Below are 16,588 nucleotides of genomic sequence, written 5' to 3' on the forward strand. Positions count from 1 at the left end.
CAAAACAAAGCCATGAGAGTCTGTTTTGTGTTTTAATTAAAAAATAGAATGCTCTTTTTATTCCTTCAAATATTCACTTAGGCTTGGGGACGAGATGAGCCCCTGGGGATGGGGGTCATGGCAGAGGATCAGGACACAAGATGTAGGAAGGACAAGAGTTGGTGGCATCCATGGGCAGGCAGCTCCTGCCATGTCCTCCCAGGGATCAGGGCCTCCTGGAGTGGGTGGCTCTCCAGATCCAGCTGGGTGCAGCGCTGCTAAGCAGCAGCACAGACTTCTGGGCCAGGAGGGTCCTCTGGGAGCAGGCCTGGACACAGCACCTGATGGTGGGGAGAGCACCCAGGGAGGGGAACGTGTGGGCCACAGGGCACACCTTGCTGCCCGCTGGCCAGTCCATCAACCACCCAAGTTCATGGAGAAGGAGCCGCACCAAGTCACAAGCACACGTGCTAGAGCCCAAGTCAGGCTGCCCAAAGGACGAATCCCACTGCAGAGGCCGCACAGCCCAGCCCCCATCACGGACTCACTTCAGCTCACACCAGTCTCCTTCGCTTGCGGGCATGTCGTGAGTGCCTGGTCCTGAGCACATCCAGGTCATCAGAAGCTTCTGGGCAGGTGGCAAAGCCCTCACCAGGTCCTAGTGCTCCCTGAAACAGCCCCAGGTAGGGGAGAAAAGGGACACTCCAGCTGAGATGGGGTAGAAAGTGGGGGGACAGCAAGAGAAGGATGAGCCAGGGGTTTCTTAGCAACCAGGCTGTCCTAGGCAGGACCTGTTGATAGCCAGAGAGTGGGGTGTGACCTGACCTGAGGCCAAGATATCCACCCACTCGCTGGGACCTTTTTGATCATGGTCTCCCCCACAGAGACCAGTACCCGAGGGACAGAGGAGGCCTCGGGGTGCAGACTGACCTGAACCTAACAGCTTATGGGAGGGTGGCACAAGTCCTACCTTCATAGGGGTCCCAATGGGTGCCAGGGGCAGGGGTGTGGGAGGGGGTTCTGGGGGTATGAGGGTGCACATGGCGCTGGGCCTCTGGGATGTGGCAGAGCCCAGGGCAGCCATGTTCCCACCCCACACTCCAGGCTTTCCTCTCCAAGGCTGTAGGGCCTACTAGCCAGCTGGAAAGGGGCCAGGGCATTCCCTGCATCAGAAGCAGCACCCTTCTCGTGTGCCCCACCGGCCAAAGGAGAGGCATCTCTGTATGGACTACAGGCAACAAAGCCAACATGGAGCCAGCTCTTTCCCCTCCTGCCCTGCCCCTAGCATGTCCTGTTGCCAACAGCCTCCTTACCTGAGACGCTGGCTGGGGAGGGCTGGCTGCACAGCTGGACTGCCCATGCTGGGGGGCTGCCCCATCAGGGGGCTCCAGCTCCCCCAGAAAGTCCTCATCCTCACTCTCAGGGTCCTCGCTGGTGACCGCTGACAGGGTGGTGGAGACACCGCAAGGGGACAGGGTGGCCAAAAGTGCGGGGAGGGTGAAGGCTGCCAGGAAGCGCGTCTTCAGCAGCAGGTAGGCCGGGCTGTCCTGCAGCTGTTCCCGCATGACGCCGAGCGAGGCCTGCAGCGCTCCTGCCGGGAGCATCCCCTCCTGCCCAGCCGCCTCACCAGGCCTGGCCAGTGCAATAGCCCTGCTCTCTAAGGCCTTCTTGTGCAGCAGGAGGCCAGCCAGGGTCCTCAGGCTGCCCAGGGCAGGGGGCTGGTAGGGCAGCCTGTTCCTCAGAGGGGGTACACTCGTCCCCTGCTGCCCCCTCAGCCACTGCTGAGTAGCCTCCACGCTTTCCTGCGAGATGAGGCTCAAGTCCAAGGTATGCCTCTCAGCCCTAGGCTGGGGGGTGGTCCCCAGGTCGAGGGCACCCCTGGGCTGTCCTGTCCTTGTGGGGGACCCTGGGACCCCTCCTGGGCCAGCCCTAGTGTGGAGAGGTGGCTGGCTGAGCAGAGGGGTCTCTGCCTCAGGATGGCCACTTGGGGACACAGTCTGAGAGGGAGTGTTGGGCAGGGCAGAGGGTATGGTGGCCTTTCCGTGGGGGGAAAGCCCCCTAGGGGCACAGGCTGCATCACTGTCCACCTCAGCAGGACTTTGGGAGGGATCTATCCTGGAGGGGGGTGCTGGTGCCAAGTCAGCGAGGGGTTCCTGAGGGTAGTGCAGTGTTGGGGTACAGGGGCTTAGGCTCCCAGGGGTCTCAGTCCAGGCAGGAGGCAGAGTCACTGATGGCCCTCCGGCCGGCAGCCCAGGCTCAGGGGCCACCTCAGGGGTCCCACCTGGCTGCTCCAGCCTGGGAAGGCCCCCCATGGCTGGCACAGACACGGGGAGTAGGCCCTGGGTTGTCAGCACCCATGTGATTGGCAGGGGGGAGCTGGCTGCCACAAGGGATACTCCTCTGTGCTGGCCCAGAGCTGGCATCAGACTGAGAGTTTGCACAGACAGCTGAGTAGGGCTGGGGGCTGCAGGGAGAAAGGGTGGCGCCTCGGGCAGGCCCTGCTTCCGGCATGTGGTGGGGGCCTGAGACTGTCCCATACAGCTCACAGGGACTTGGCCAGGGCCCAGGGCCAGAGCTCTGGAGTTCAGGGCTGAAGCAGTGGCAGGTGGCGTGGAGGCAGGACCCAGTGCCTGAACAGTGGGGAGTCTCTCTTCCTTGGCTGAGGTCTCAGCCTCCAGCAAGGGGCTGGAGCCAGAGGGGCTGGGACTGGCTAGGGTGGGGACCCTGAGCCCAGGGAACACTGCACTTGAGAGGGCTGGGCCTGAGGCTGGGGGTCTTTGGGGTGCAGATGGCAGTGGTGACTGTAGGATGAGGGGCGAGGAGAGCAGCACCTGGGGGGACAGGACCATCGCACCTGGGGCGGCCTTCCTGGCTCGGGCCTCCCGCAAGCGCTTTTCCCGCAGCAGCTCCGACACAGTCTTGGGCTTTGGCCGAGGCCCAGTGGGAACTGGTAGGGGAGCCTTAGGAGCTGCCTCGGATTGGCAGGATCCTGGCCCTGCACCCCCTTTGTGGCTGGCACCATTCTTGCTGGCTTCTCGGGCTGGCACCCTTGGGGGGATGCAGCCTGCAGGGGTCAGAGAATGGGAAAGACCTGTGTGAGCAGCACTGGTGTGGAAACAGAAGCCCTGCAGTGCAAGGCCAGGGTGGCTGCACAGTCCAGCCACACACTCCATTCTCTGCGTATGGCAGCCTGAGCCCAAGGCTTCAGTCATGGCCAGGCGCTGGGCACTTGAAAGTGGCTTGACTTATCTGGTACAGACCTGGGACCAGATCCCTTGTTCGCCCTGTTTCAACCCCTAACTCCCAAATATCTTTAAGACAAGGGCTGCTGGGCCTTGCTCTCCCCGCTTGCTCCCTCAGGAACTCCATCCTTGTGTGCTGGTATGTGGACTGGAGCTGCCAGATGGGAGAGGATCCTTAGAGTCACGGGTTAGAGGAAGGCCAGCCTCAATCCGCCCTGGAGCTGACTTGTTCCCGCTGGGCTGCCTGGGGCTGATCTGCTCAGCAACAGAACTGAGGAACCCAGGTGTGCCCCCCCCCAGACTTTAGCCCTTGGAGTCAATGGAGACCCCATCACCAGAAGCCACAGGTCATGCACCCAGAAGCCACAAATTCACAGCCTTTTCCCCCACTAGACAGAATGGCAAAGAAAAAGGAAGGAGCACAGGGCAGGGGGCAGTACCTGAGGCGTTCTGGGCACTCAAAGGCACCTGGAAGAGAAGGAGAAGGCAGATGTTACCTGTGAGTGTCCCAATGGGCGCTGAGCCTCAGCGTCCCCACCACACCATCACCACTTTGTGTGCAGGAACTAGGCCCTGGAGCTCCCATCTGGCCTCAGTAGAGGACCCAGACGCCACAGAGAGGCAGAAGGAACCAGGCTGCAAAAAAATGGTTCTCTGCACCCTCCTCCCAAGGTTAGGGCCGTCACTCCCTACATGGCACTGTGCAGGGCTCCCTGAAAGCCCCTAGGGGTACCAGCTCCCTCTCGTGTCCCTGGCAGGGCTCTTGGCGAAGTCAGAGGCTCGGTGGACACTGAGGGCAGTCAAGGGCCCCCCTAGTAACTCCTTGAGAAGGCAGTGGGCCAGGGGCTGCTCTCCTGTGCCATGCTTTGGGGGAAGGGTAGGGTGGCAGGAGCCAAGGTGCCCCTACCTGAAGAGGAGGCTGTGCAGGGTCCCTGGAACCTGCCTGGAGCACTGCAGGTAGCTGGGCCTTCCTCTCCCGAATGACCTGCATGCAGCCGTCCGTGTCGATCTGGAACAGCTAAGGGACACAGCGGCAGATGACAGCCCACCCACCGTACTCCCTCCACCATGGCTACAGAGAAATAGCTGGCACAAATGCATCCCAGAGGAGACGGAAGGGCAGCCTCCAAGGTAAGTACAGGCCTGGACCTGACTACAGAAAGCAGGGTGGCCTCCGAGGGCTCTCTCGAGGACACAATCACTTCAGATATGTCCCCACACTTGGACTCAGGTCCTTGGGGCTGCCTCAGACTCAGGGTGGTTTCAACACCAGGACCTCCGCGGGCCACCTGGACACCAGGCACTGAGCCAACTGGGCCTGTTGTGTCCCCTCCAGTCTCCTGCACCTTTACTCTCATTTCTATGCAGGCACCAGGCTCCTCCTCATGGCGCAGTGGGCACTAACCATGTATTGCCCCTCCCACAATGCCTGCTCAAAGTTGGAAACCACTGGAAGGCCATTCTCAAGGGCCAACGAGCTTTAGAAAGTGGACTGAGACAGCGAATCTACTGCAGTCTTTACAATGTCAGCCTGCTCACCTGAATGAAGAGGGTGAACACTGGAGTGCTGGCCAGGTGGGTGCTCTGCAACTGCATCCTGATGCTGTCAGCTGGGGGACAAGGGTACAGGACAAGGCTGGGAGGACAGGCCCTTGGGGACTGGGCACTGCACAACCAGAAGAGCAAAGGGTGGCCTCCTCTGAGTCCCTCCTCACCCCTGGAAGAGTCCCCTTTGCAGCTGACCCCGGACTTGCAAAGGAGGGAGGACAAGGTGGCAGAGAGGGACACCAACCCTTCTCTGGTCCTTGCCAGAAACTTCCAGGACAAGGGCCCTCTCTGAACTGTGCACATACTCCAGCTCCCCAGAAAAGTGCCCAAGTGTATACACATGCGTGACAAATCCTGGGAAAGATCCCTGCTCAGGCCCTGCATGGCAGGCCACTTTCCTGATTGACTGCCCATGCCAACCAAGATGAAGCAGATCCCCGCCCTGCAATGTTCCCGCAGGCAGCTATCATTCCAGGGGGACAGGTAGGGGAGGTGGCATTGCATGGGGACTGTCCCCTCTTGCTTCCACTTTCAGAGGTGCCTCCTCCTCCCGGTCCCCAGGGCAGTACCTTGAGTCTGTGCCCTGGGGGGCCTCCTGGGTGCCTGTGCACGGGGCAGGGTGATGTCGCCCACCCACGAGCTCACAGCCATCAGGAGCCTACGGTCCAGCAGCCTCCTTTGCAGGGCATGTCTCCGGCACCGCTGCCCTCTTGGGATGGAGGTAGGCCACAACTGTAGCATGTGGTTCCCAGCTGAGAGGCCGTCCGGACCAGACACCAGGGGTGAGCCAGGCAACTGTGGCTTCCTCAGCTTTTCCTTCTGTAGGGAGGGACCAGCACCTTGTCACCTTTGGAGGTGGACCCTGGCCCGGTGGCCAGTGCTGCTAGGAGATGGGATCAAGAGCTGGTGGAAACAGGAAGGGTCCTCATACCATATCTCCCTGCCTGTCCTCCACTAGCTGAGCCCACTGCATCAGAGCAGGGAGAGCCTGCTCAGACAAGAGCGGGGTGAGTGGCAGCAATGATGGTCATGGAGGTGACGTGATGGTGGCAGTGAAGGGAAAGGGGTGGTGGTGGAGGTCGTGATGGTAGAGGTGGTGGTGGTGGAAATGGAGGTGACGGCAGTGGCGGTCATGGTGGTGGTGGAGGTGACGGTGGAGGACGATGGTGCAGCGTGTTCACATGCTTGTGTGTAGCAGTGTAGGGAGTGCAGAGGAGGGCTGAGGGCAGAGAGTAGGTCCCTACCAGCTTCTGGCGCCGGGTGGCCGTGTTGGTCCTGAGTACCCGCAGCACAGTCTCCAATGGCACCTTCAGCAGACACTTCCCACTCTGACAGAAAGAACAGGCAAGGTGGGACACGTGGGCCCCTGCACAGGTCTGACATCAGCACCTCCACCTGCTACTTGGGAGGCTGGCATGGGTCCACGGCCCGTAGGAAACGCTCTCCAAAGCCTGGGGGCCTCAGGCAGGGGTTCTTCCCACCAGAAAAGCGTGGTGCATCCCTGAAGCCGGACCCCGAGACGCCTCCAGGGTTCACCCAGGACGGGCACAGAGGCCTCGGCAGTAAGCCAATGGCACCAACTGCCCAGTAAAAGCTCACGGCCACCCCCGATGGAGGTGAAGGAGTAAAGAGAAACTATTATGCAAGTGTCCTCTGCCCAATGTTCTCAGGAGTGCCGCTGTTCCCTCAGGCTCAAGGAGCGTCACCTCTAAATGATACCCAACAAAGTCCAACCATGACAGGCAGGCTCATTCAAAATGGGTGCAAAGTGGGAGCCTTCACGGGGGGCCCTCTCAGAAATCCCCTGGATTTCTGCAGGCTGGGAGGAAACTCCTCCTCCAGCTCTGGGGGTGAAACCTTTCAGAAATGGCTTCAGATCTAAGTGCATAGTCAGCATGAGATGCTTGGTGGCCAACAGGCTTTAAAGCAAACGAGCTGGGACAAATGGGGGCTGCAAACTTTCATGAAGGCAGCTGCCACCCTGGAAAAAGTCCTCCTTCCATTGGCCAGAAGTGGAACATTCTATGAGCAGTGAGGGAGCTTTTCAGAAAGATGCTGATGTCCAGCAGGGGGAGATCAGGCTTCTTGGGCCTGTCCTGAGTTTCAGCCTCCTCCCTAGCAAGCAGGAGGGCACTGCTTCCCCCCAACATGCATTCTGCACATGCACTGGACACCTCCCTACCTGGTTCTCCAGCTCCTCTGAGTGGGCCAAGTGTGTGTCCGTGGAGCATGGGCCCTGAATGCCTCTTGGGACAGAGCTGCAGACCTCAGGGGGCACATGTGCTGGGCTCACATCTTCTCTGGGAGCCAAAGCTGAACCAGAAGCTTCCTTGCTGCCACCCTGGGTGGCCCTGGCCTCCTTGGGAGGGCTGGGAGGGCCAGCAGAGCGTCCTGGCCAGCCCCTTGCCACTCTGGTCCACAGCCTGGTGACACTCTGCCTGGCAGGAACCCACAGGTCCATGCTTGGCACCACGTACTCTGTTGGTGGCAGTGCCTTGGCACCCTCTGTGACTTCTGGACCTTCTTCCAGCTCCATCTCTGAGTCCTCACTGCTGCTGCTGCTGCTGCTGCTCCTGCTGCTCTCCCCACTGCCGCTGCCACTGCTGCTGCTGCTGGAGCTCCAGTGGGTGCTCCGGCGGGGCCTGCGCCGCCTGCGCTGGCGACTCTGCCTCTTCTGTGGGGAGGAAAGGGCCACTCTGAGCAGGAAGGCCTCTAGGAGGTGGAGCGGGGCGTGGACCTCCCAGGTTGGGTGGCTGCAGCCAGTGCCAAGACGTGACCGGCTGCTTGCCAGGCGACGTTCCTCAGCCTCCCGAAAAGGAGATGCTTGTGGCCAGAAACCAGGTGGCCCTCACCCTGTCCCCACCCCACGCTACCCTTGTTTTCGCCTGTGCACCCTGTTCCTGACTCTAGGTCAGGCGCAGAGAGCAGACGCATGCCTCACCCTGATCAGGATCTTCCACTTGCTCAGACACTGAGAGCCCGTCCGGTGTGGGAGCTCGGAAGCTATTTTTGCCCAGTGACCTATAAAATTAAAAACACATGGCAGTTCCTTCTTGCAAAGACTCTGACATGACGTCGTCAGTTAGGTCTCCCAGTAAACGCCGTGCTGCGCCCCACCAGTGGGGTGTCCTGCCTGCTCCCCCACCTCACTCCCCATCGCTCATCTGAACTCAGAGAGAAGCTGGGTGTCAGTCACAGGCCACACCTGCCAGAGCGCCTGGTTCTCACTGAATGATCAGCCCCTCAGGAGAATTCCAGCCAACGTGAACCGCAAGAAAAAAATACTCACTGAGCATTAGACTGATGTAAAAATGGCTCTCACAAATCTGTTATATCCAGTTTTCTGAATCAAAGGTTTCAAATCATTTAATGGACTGTTTCCTGTGGTGCTGACAGCAGTGGAAACCAGCACATGGTTTTTTTTGTTTTTCTTTATTGTTTGTTTGTTTTTGAAACCAGTGCCTGGTTTTTATGGGGCAGTTTAAGAGCACATGAAAGCAACCATGCTACTGCACAAGCACTCCACCCACTTCTCCACATCTGGGATCTACCTGAGGGGATGTCACAGGGATAAGCAGAACTGAGCTGCAGAACATTCAGTTCACTTTACTGGCTACCAAAAGACAGGCCCCAATTCAAATATCCATCGCCAGAAGGTGGGTTGAATAAAGGGTACTACTAACACACAGTGAGAAAACACACAGCCCCTGACACAGGAGCAATAGAGCAGGAATGTGGGAGGGTGGGAAGGAGCGCAGAGCAGACAGTGTGTGGAAGGGATGCTGCCGAGGGACAGGCAGATCATCAAACACAGGACCAGGGGAAAGAATCTGCATTTCCCTCAGAAAGGACTGGATAGGGCGGTGCAACAGTGGCTCAGTGGCAGAGTTCTCGCCTGCCATGTCAGAGACCTGGGTTTGGTTCCCAGAGCCTGACCAGGCAAAAAAAAAAAAAAGGACCAGATAGATGTATACCAGTTAACCACAGTCATCTCCAGATGACAGGATTATAGTCATGCTGGCGTCTCATTCTTTTGGTATACCAGTACTTCTAATTGTCTATAACATACATACATTAGTCTGCAATAAGACAATCAATCAGCTGCCATCCGCTGAGACGGTTAGAAATAGGGCAGGATGGAGGGCCAGGGGGGCAGGCAAGCCTAGGTCGGAGCAGAGTCCCCAGCCCTCCACTGGCTTCTGCAAACCTTGACCACGAACTCAAAGTAGCCAGAAACTAGAAGAGAGCACATGCCAACAAAAGCTCACCAACACCATGTTTCTCTATTAATTCCATTAACTTTTCTTCTTCTTTGGAATTCCATCGTCCCTTTTTCAAGTTGAAATGTAATCTTCTGACATATCTGAAAAGGACAGAAAACGCAAGGATATTGTAGGCGCTGGAATGACCTACTCCTGCTGTCCCAGCATCTGCCAGCAATGGAGACGGAGTCCCAGGGCTGGGGCTCCTGGGCACAGTCACACAGGCAGGTCATGGCGGGCTGCTGCAGGTATTAGAGACCACGCAGCCACAGGCCCTGGACACACAATGAAGCATGATGGGCACGTGCAAGTGTGAGCTCATACGACTATCAGCACTGTGTCCCAAAAGGGACAAGTGTGGGGATAACAGGCCTGCAAGGAAGACAGACAAAGGTGAGTACCCCTGCCAGCCTGTGCCAGGCCCACTGCACTCAGCTGCTCATTTACCTCCACGGCCGCCTTATCCTGCTCTGAATTCAGCAAACAGCTGCAGAAAGAAAGGACTTGTACAACGTTCCAGCCACGGGTGCACGGAGCAGGGTGTGTGCTCTCACTCCCACCAGGAATTGGGATACCCTGAGAAGTAATACCTGCAGCAGCTCAGCCAAGCTGATGCTATGGAGCACTGGGGGGCAGCAGTCCAGAATTCCCCCACCTCCCTGTGCTGTCCAAGTGAACAGCACAAGTGAACCCTGAAGGTTGTACTCTGGCAGGGGTTCCCATCTCAGGTATGTGCAAAAGTAACTGGTGGAACAGGACCGAGCCGCACCCAGGCATGGCTGGCTCTGGCTGACCCCAGTGGTATTCACTGTTTGAGAAGAGCATGGGGCACTGTGTCTGGGGGTGGTATCATCTGAACAGCCTTCAGGTATTCCGGTTCCTTCTACCTAGCTACCCCATAATCTCATCTGCTGCACCGACCCACAGAAAAGGAGCACTGGCTGCCAGAGGGCAACACGAGGCCCATGCATGTCAGCAGCGTGGCTCCCTGCCCCTGGTCCTGAGGGTGACAAGGCTCAGATGGAAGAGAAAACTGATCACTGATCAGCCTCCACACATGCATGAGGCCAGCTGGGGGAGCTGCAGAGGTACAGGTGTGGAGTTTTATCGACTTTGGGATTTAATGACCAGTCAGCTGTTTATCACATACTCCTAGGAAAGAAAGAGATTGACTGGAAAAATACCTACAGGTATCGTGTTATAGGTTCCCTCCAATTGGAAGGGAAGGTGGAATGATGTGCTAAGATGACTCTGCTTCTTAGGCTGCTGTCATCCCAACTGTGTCAGAGTCCAGATGCCCGGGCCTCCTCCAGGATGGACAAGCCAGGCTGTCTGGGGTCGTTCCCAGCACTGCACCCATGTAACCGAGTCAACCCAAGAAATGCCACTCACAATATGACAGGAAAGGGGCCTGCTGAAGGAACCCATTTTCTGACTTCAGAAGGTGTACTGCTGAGCAAAAGGAATGGAGACAGTGTGCTCCTGGCAGAACAGACCAGAGACCAGCAGGAGGGGACTAAGTGCACAGAAATGAGACCTCCTGTTTACAGTCAATGGATTTCCAATGCCAAGCCCACCCAAGGGGGAAGAACCATCTCTTCAACAGACAGAACTGGGACAGCTGGAAATCCACATGCAAAGGACTGAAGGTGAACCCCTCCCTACATACACCATCCACAAAAAGTCAACTCAAAAGGGAACAAAGACCTCAAAATAAGAGCTAAAACTATGAATTTTTAGAAGAATACACAGGAGTAAACCTTCATGACCTCAGGGCAGGCAAAGTCTCCTCAGATGTGACACCAAAGCCAGAGCAACAGCAACAGAAAAACAAGAAAAGCTGGACTTTGTAAAAATTGAAAACTTCTGTGCTTCAAAGGATACCATTAAGAAAATGAGGAGAAAATCTGCACACTGGGAGAAAACACTGGCAAATCATACACCTACAAGGGACCTGTATCTAGAATATATAAGGAACTCTTACAACTCAATAACAGAAAGACAGTCCAATTAAAAATGGGCAAAGGATCTGAATAGATGTTTCTCCTGAGAAGATACACAAATGGCCAAGATGTACATGAAAAGATACTCAGCATCATTAGCTGTCAGGGAGCTGCCAACCAAGACATCCCTCATTGTACCCACTAGGTTGGCCTGATCGAGTCACCCAGAAGCAAGTGCCAATGAGGGTGTGGGGAAAGTGGAACCTCAAACGCTGCAGGAGGGACCATAACCCAGTCCAGGAAGTGTGACGGGTCTCCAGAAAGGGGAGGGAGAGGAGACAGAGGAGTGGTGCTAATGGGTACAGGGTTTCTTTATGGGTAATGAAATGTTCTAAAATTGATTACAGTATTGGCTGCAGGTATTTGTGACTACACTAAAAACCAATGATTTGCAGACTAGAGTCAACTGCAGGCTATGTGAATTACACCACAATTAAGCTGTTACAGAAAAGAAAAGACGACCTGGAAACGCATGCACAGGCACCTTGCCCTCAGCAACCCAGGAGGAGTGGAAACACCAGGGCTTGTGAAAGCCACTGGTCCAGGAGCCACCCCTGAGCTGACTGTTACTGGCTCCTGGAGAACAAGTCCTGTGCAAGCCTGCTCTGGGAAACCATGGCATCTGTGCTTCCCACCTAGGTCGATGCTGGGCCACCTGGCCACCTAGGCCACCACCCCCTACCCGCCTTGTGGGTTACGGGGGAGGGCCCTCCAGGGAAGCCCCTGCTTGTAGAGCGAGGTCCCACTCACCGGTCTCGGCACTGGGCGTCACTCCTACCTGGCACCTCTTCCCGGATTTTAAACCAGTCGTGCTCTCCATACTTGGCAACAGCTTGAAGTAACTTCTGCAGGAAAGGACATCAGACCCCATGATACCTCTGGGGCAGGAATGCACCCTTCCTGGCCCCCAATTCAACCAGCCTCAAGAGGGAAGGTTGGGGCCCAGGGGAGGGAGACGTCAGGGCTTAACTCTACAGAGGGTGATATCCTCTACCACAGAGCACCCCCAGTCCCATGGGGACAGGGTGGTGGTGGTTTAGTCACTGCAAGAGAAGGCCGTACCCTGCAGGAGAAAGAGACATGAACTTACAGCATCTTCCTCTGGGGCCCAGAAGCCCTTCTTCAAGCTGGGGTCCAGGCTCTTGGTCCATCGGTAGATCAGCTGCATGGAATCTCTTCCTTCCATGTAGTAGACAACTAGGGCAGAGGGGCTTTGTGGGGCACCGGAGAAGTTGCCCTTCCAGATGTGTCCCTCCCAACCCACAGCTATGGTCACAGACAAAGGACTCCCATTAGCCCCCAAGAAGTGAGCAGGTGACATCCAGGAGGATGTGCCACTTGGCCTCCATTCTGCCTCCCACGGCCCTGCCAGCTGCTGGCTCCGTGTGCCCAGGCTCCGGCCTTGCTGGGGCCCAGGGACTGTGGGCCACAGACTCACTTCTCCTGTAGGGGATGTGGCTCCCGACGCGCATCTCCTGCACGAGCTGGGAGAGCAGGCGGTCCTCCTCCTCTGTCCACTCACTGCGCTTCAGGCCCTTGTTGTGCTGCTGGAACTTCTGCAGGCACTGGAAGGCGCTACGGTTGGTCTTCCAGGAAAAACAAACAAAAGTACAGGCTACCACTACATGTGCAGAAGAAGAGGAGGGCCCTGGCACGCCCTGCAGTCAAGAGGCTTCCTAGGAGGGAGCATGTGGAGGTGGACATAACGCAATGCAAGTCAGTGAGCTCTGGGCTTCTGACAATCTAGCGGCTACCCTTCCGCCCCTCCCCAGTGGGGAGCTGGAAATCCTCACCACGGGGGAAAATGCTAGATCCAAGTGACAGTATGCTAACAAGCCAGTTTAGGGAAATCTTGAAAAACCTCGAGAAAACATATTCAGGAAAACCAATAAAAGTAACAAATGCACACGGTTCCCAACTTGTCCTGTAGGCTCAAACCTGTGCTGGATGCTCTCAGCCTGGCAAATCTGTGGAGAAGCACCACACTGCCCGTCACAGGCCCCTTTAAACATCGATGCTGGCCCTTTCTCTTCCCTATGTAAATACCCCACTGTAAACCTTCCCCAGCTCCAAGGAGTCCTCCCTGGCCTGTATGGGGGGAGGTGCTGGGGCAGCCTTGGGGCAGTAACAGAGTTCCTGTGAAGATCCCCCAACTCAGATCTCAGCCGCTCAACCAATAAACCTACCCACAGAGCCCTATCCCCGAGTCCCTCTTCTTATGGGAGAGGGGTCCTTCCCAGGGCTGATGGATGAACCTTGGACCTAAATGTTTTTCTGAAATCAGCCCTTGAGATAAAGAGAACAGGTGTGCATGACAATACACTGTTTGCTGAGCTGTGCTGTGAGACCTGCTCCTGGGTTTCTTCCCCCTAAATTCTTTCCAAGTGCGTTACAGCCTGAGTCACCCCAGCGCTCTACACAGCGACCCTGCCCACAACCTTCATCCTAGTTCTAACTCAAGCGCTTGCTGACACAACTGCTCACAGGCCTTGGAGCTCTAATGGGGTGCTTCCTGTGTGGGCTAACACCCAACACAGGATTTGGAAGGGCCATTCCCTCCCCCAACACCAAATGAGGGTGGCTTCCAGCTGGCAAAAATAAAGACCCCTTCTGCACACCAATTCCAAGCCTGCTGGAGTCCAGCCAGGCAGCACTGCAGACTACATTTCTCCTAAACAAAAACCAGCTTTGGGGTACCCCAGGAGTGGCTACACACAGGGGCACGGATAACATGCCAGTCAGGGCGGGGCATGAAGACCCCTGGCCCACTTCGGGGAGGCGGGTGATTTGCAACGAGGCTGGAGGGAGTCTGTCAGGCTTCAGACTAGCTTCAGTAGTGACTAAAACCGATTCTTTGGAAAGAATAAGAAACGTTCTTGGGGAAATTGCTGGTCTCCTGTTTTCAAATATTAATAGAGAAATGTGCCTAATTTTGTACTCCAAGAAAGAGAACATAACCATTAGTGGAATGGAAAAGCACAGCTGAATTTCCAAAGTTAACCAGGATAACAGCTGATCTTAGAACTTGATCAAATGAACAAATATAAGTAAGAGGGAAAGAAGTCCAAGTGACACATAACCAGTGAGCATGCAGTAAGACCCAGAGGCGAGTCTGCAGTACTCCACCTTATGATAAACACAAACGTTCGAATCCTCCTATCAAAAACCAGCATGGCAGAGTGGGTTAGAAAACGAAACCCAGCAGCACTGCTTGCACAAAAACACCAGAAAAAGTCCATTTTAAAAAATGCTTGAACATAAAGGGCTGGACAAGAGAATGGCAGGCAAATGCAAATAATAAAAATGGGAGCTGCAGAATTTTTATCAGTAAGATGGAATTTTCTTAAAAAGACAAAGAAGGATAAAGCTACAAAATGACTTCAAAAAAACATAATTCACAAAGTGAATAAAATGATGATGTCATGGGTAACAAATTACACAGCAGTTAAATATACAAACTAAAACTATCAAAGATACAAAGAGAAATTGATTTTTAAAAATGTTATGTCAAGTTATAGCTAAGTTCCAACAACATAACTGTCGGAACTGGATTGATCTAGAGAACAAAATTAATACAACCAATGAACTCAATTTATGGGTTTGTACTGACTCCACATGCCAGAACACACTTAAAAAACAAAAGCGGTTTTGGGCAAGCCATGGTGGCTCAGTGGCAGAGTTTTGCCTGCCATGCCAGAGACCGGGGTTCGATCCCCAGTGCCTGCCCATGTTATGTTAAAAAAAAAAAAAAAAGCGGTTTTGTCAAGTTTTGCTTGGTTTGCTATGATCGTATGCCGAGCCATAAAAAGAGGGAAAAGTTAACATGGAGCCTTTACAGATTGTATTCTCAGGTCATATGACCCCATAAAATCAGAGCTAAAGAAATAGTGACAAAAAGGATTCTAAGAAACTTAGCTATTTAAAAATGAAAAAACATTCCTAGGCAAACTTGGGTTGAAAGAAGCAGTCAAAACTGCAAGTCCCAGCAATCTATGGAACACGACAGCTGCTGTCAGGAGGGCCTGGCCCAGGTACCTTTCTCACTAAGCATGAGGGACCCTGGCACAGGGACTCAGTCCTTGGCTCGGGAGGAAGAACCATGCCACCTGCAGTACAGACACTGGATCCTGATGAGAGGGGAGTGAGAGCAGGACAGCTGGAGGCAGCCTGCAGGCGAGAGGCTGGCAGGTCCTGAGGCAGGGCTGGGGAGGGGTGAGCCCTGCCCAGTGGCCATACCACGAGGGTGGCCATCTGCACCCACTACCTCCTATTTCCCTGCGCATGCCGCATGCAGTGTCCTTACCCCCAGCTCTGCTGCTATGTTCTGCCATTCCAGGTGACCATGCCGGGCTGAAACCTCCTTCAGCAGCTCAATTTCCTCCCGGCTCCACTCTTGTTTGTTGATGCTCGGGTGCTCACAGTTCTGCCAGTACTTCCGGATCTCCTCTGCGCTGCGGCCTCCTTCAAACTGCAACAAGAGACACCCAGCTGTCTACGGACTGAGACCCCAGGCCCACCTGAGCCCACCCCAGGCCCACCTCAGCCTGCTGGCTGTTTGCACATGGGAGGAGGTGAGGGGAACTGCTGCACAGCCCCAGCCTTTGCATAACCAAAAAGTGTGGCTCCCAGTGTAAAGCCTTTACCACCATCCATTTCAGAAGAGGCAGCTTGCCTCAGGGGGCAGGGCCCATGAGGCCCCACCCCAAGGCCAAACAACTAAGCACATGCTTGACGAAGGGGTCACATCAGGTCCAGGAGCCTGTAGAGCACGTTCTGGTCACTGGGGCTGGCCTCACTGGCTGGGACCCCTGCCCAGGGCTCCCAGGACATGGCACTGTGGGGCTCACATTGATGTTGGAGATCTTCTCCCAGTCATGGCTGTCCAATCTATTCCCCAACAAGGCCTCTTCCGGGAGCTGGCTGGAGGAAGGGTGGAGGCTTTGTCAACCCAGTCCTCCTTGGTTTCTGACCCTTGCCCCTGCTCCCACAAAGCCTGTCTTACTTGATCTCCTGGATGTCCTTCTCTGCTTCTCGGATCTGCTTCTCCAGGACCTGCCTCTCTGGCTCGCCGACAGCCTTGCTCTGTTTCTGCTGTAAGTATTCGAGCCTGCATGGCAGAGAAAGGTGCAGGTCACAGACAGGGATGCCATGTGCAAGCAGGTGTCAGGGCTCAGCCCACCTCCCTTGGAGTAGGCTCAGGCTGGTGGCTGCTCTGCATAGCACTGCAGGGAAGAGCAGGGACAGGGTAGTGGGTTCCAGGTTCAGGCCTGCTTCCTGCAGGTGAGCTCCTTAACCTGGTGCCCGAGTTCCTCCACGACATCAGCTGCCCATGCCGCTGCAGGGAGGAGGACAGTGTCTGGCAGATGGCAAGGGTAGCTCTCTGACTGCTCAAGCATACAACGAAACTTGCCCACCCCAGCCTGCACCGAGCAAAGGAGGTTCCCATAGACCTCCTGCCCTTACATGCTCAGCACGAGACTGGAGATGATTCACTCCCTAGGCCACAGTTGTCCTTACAGTCAAACTATTGTCCAGAATAGGCCAAAGGAAGGGG

General features: G+C 55.6%; 1 protein-coding gene across 6 annotated transcripts in view; it reads right to left on the reverse strand.

Moving 5' to 3' along the window:
- SNAPC4 (small nuclear RNA activating complex polypeptide 4) overlaps positions 1 to 16,588 on the reverse strand; it is a 24,530-nt gene continuing 7,942 nt past the window's right edge. For 5 of the 6 annotated variants that reach the window (XM_077148799.1, XM_077148800.1, XM_077148802.1 and 2 more), the window contains 17 exons: positions 16,037 to 16,141; positions 15,882 to 15,954; positions 15,338 to 15,502; positions 12,473 to 12,620; positions 12,125 to 12,231; positions 11,785 to 11,879; positions 9,038 to 9,132; positions 7,711 to 7,790; positions 6,952 to 7,443; positions 6,014 to 6,097; positions 5,339 to 5,588; positions 4,761 to 4,831; positions 4,129 to 4,239; positions 3,662 to 3,689; positions 1,293 to 3,043; positions 528 to 647; positions 1 to 320 (listed from right to left, as the gene is read on the reverse strand). In XM_077148799.1, the coding sequence (XP_077004914.1) occupies positions 534 to 647; positions 1,293 to 3,043; positions 3,662 to 3,689; positions 4,129 to 4,239; positions 4,761 to 4,831; positions 5,339 to 5,588; positions 6,014 to 6,097; positions 6,952 to 7,443; positions 7,711 to 7,790; positions 9,038 to 9,132; positions 11,785 to 11,879; positions 12,125 to 12,231; positions 12,473 to 12,620; positions 15,338 to 15,502; positions 15,882 to 15,954; positions 16,037 to 16,141 (3,769 nt within the window). In that variant the 3' untranslated portion in view covers positions 1 to 320; positions 528 to 533. Of the gene's footprint in view, positions 321 to 527; positions 688 to 1,292; positions 3,044 to 3,661; positions 3,690 to 4,128; positions 4,240 to 4,760; positions 4,832 to 5,338; positions 5,589 to 6,013; positions 6,098 to 6,951; positions 7,444 to 7,710; positions 7,791 to 9,037; positions 9,133 to 11,784; positions 11,880 to 12,124; positions 12,232 to 12,472; positions 12,621 to 15,337; positions 15,503 to 15,881; positions 15,955 to 16,036; positions 16,142 to 16,588 lie in introns of those variants that run through there. The other variant, XM_077148801.1, reaches the window with a different exon arrangement.

This window comes from Tamandua tetradactyla, chromosome 2 (assembly GCF_023851605.1).
Source record: "Tamandua tetradactyla isolate mTamTet1 chromosome 2, mTamTet1.pri, whole genome shotgun sequence".
NCBI lineage: Eukaryota > Metazoa > Chordata > Mammalia > Pilosa > Myrmecophagidae > Tamandua > Tamandua tetradactyla.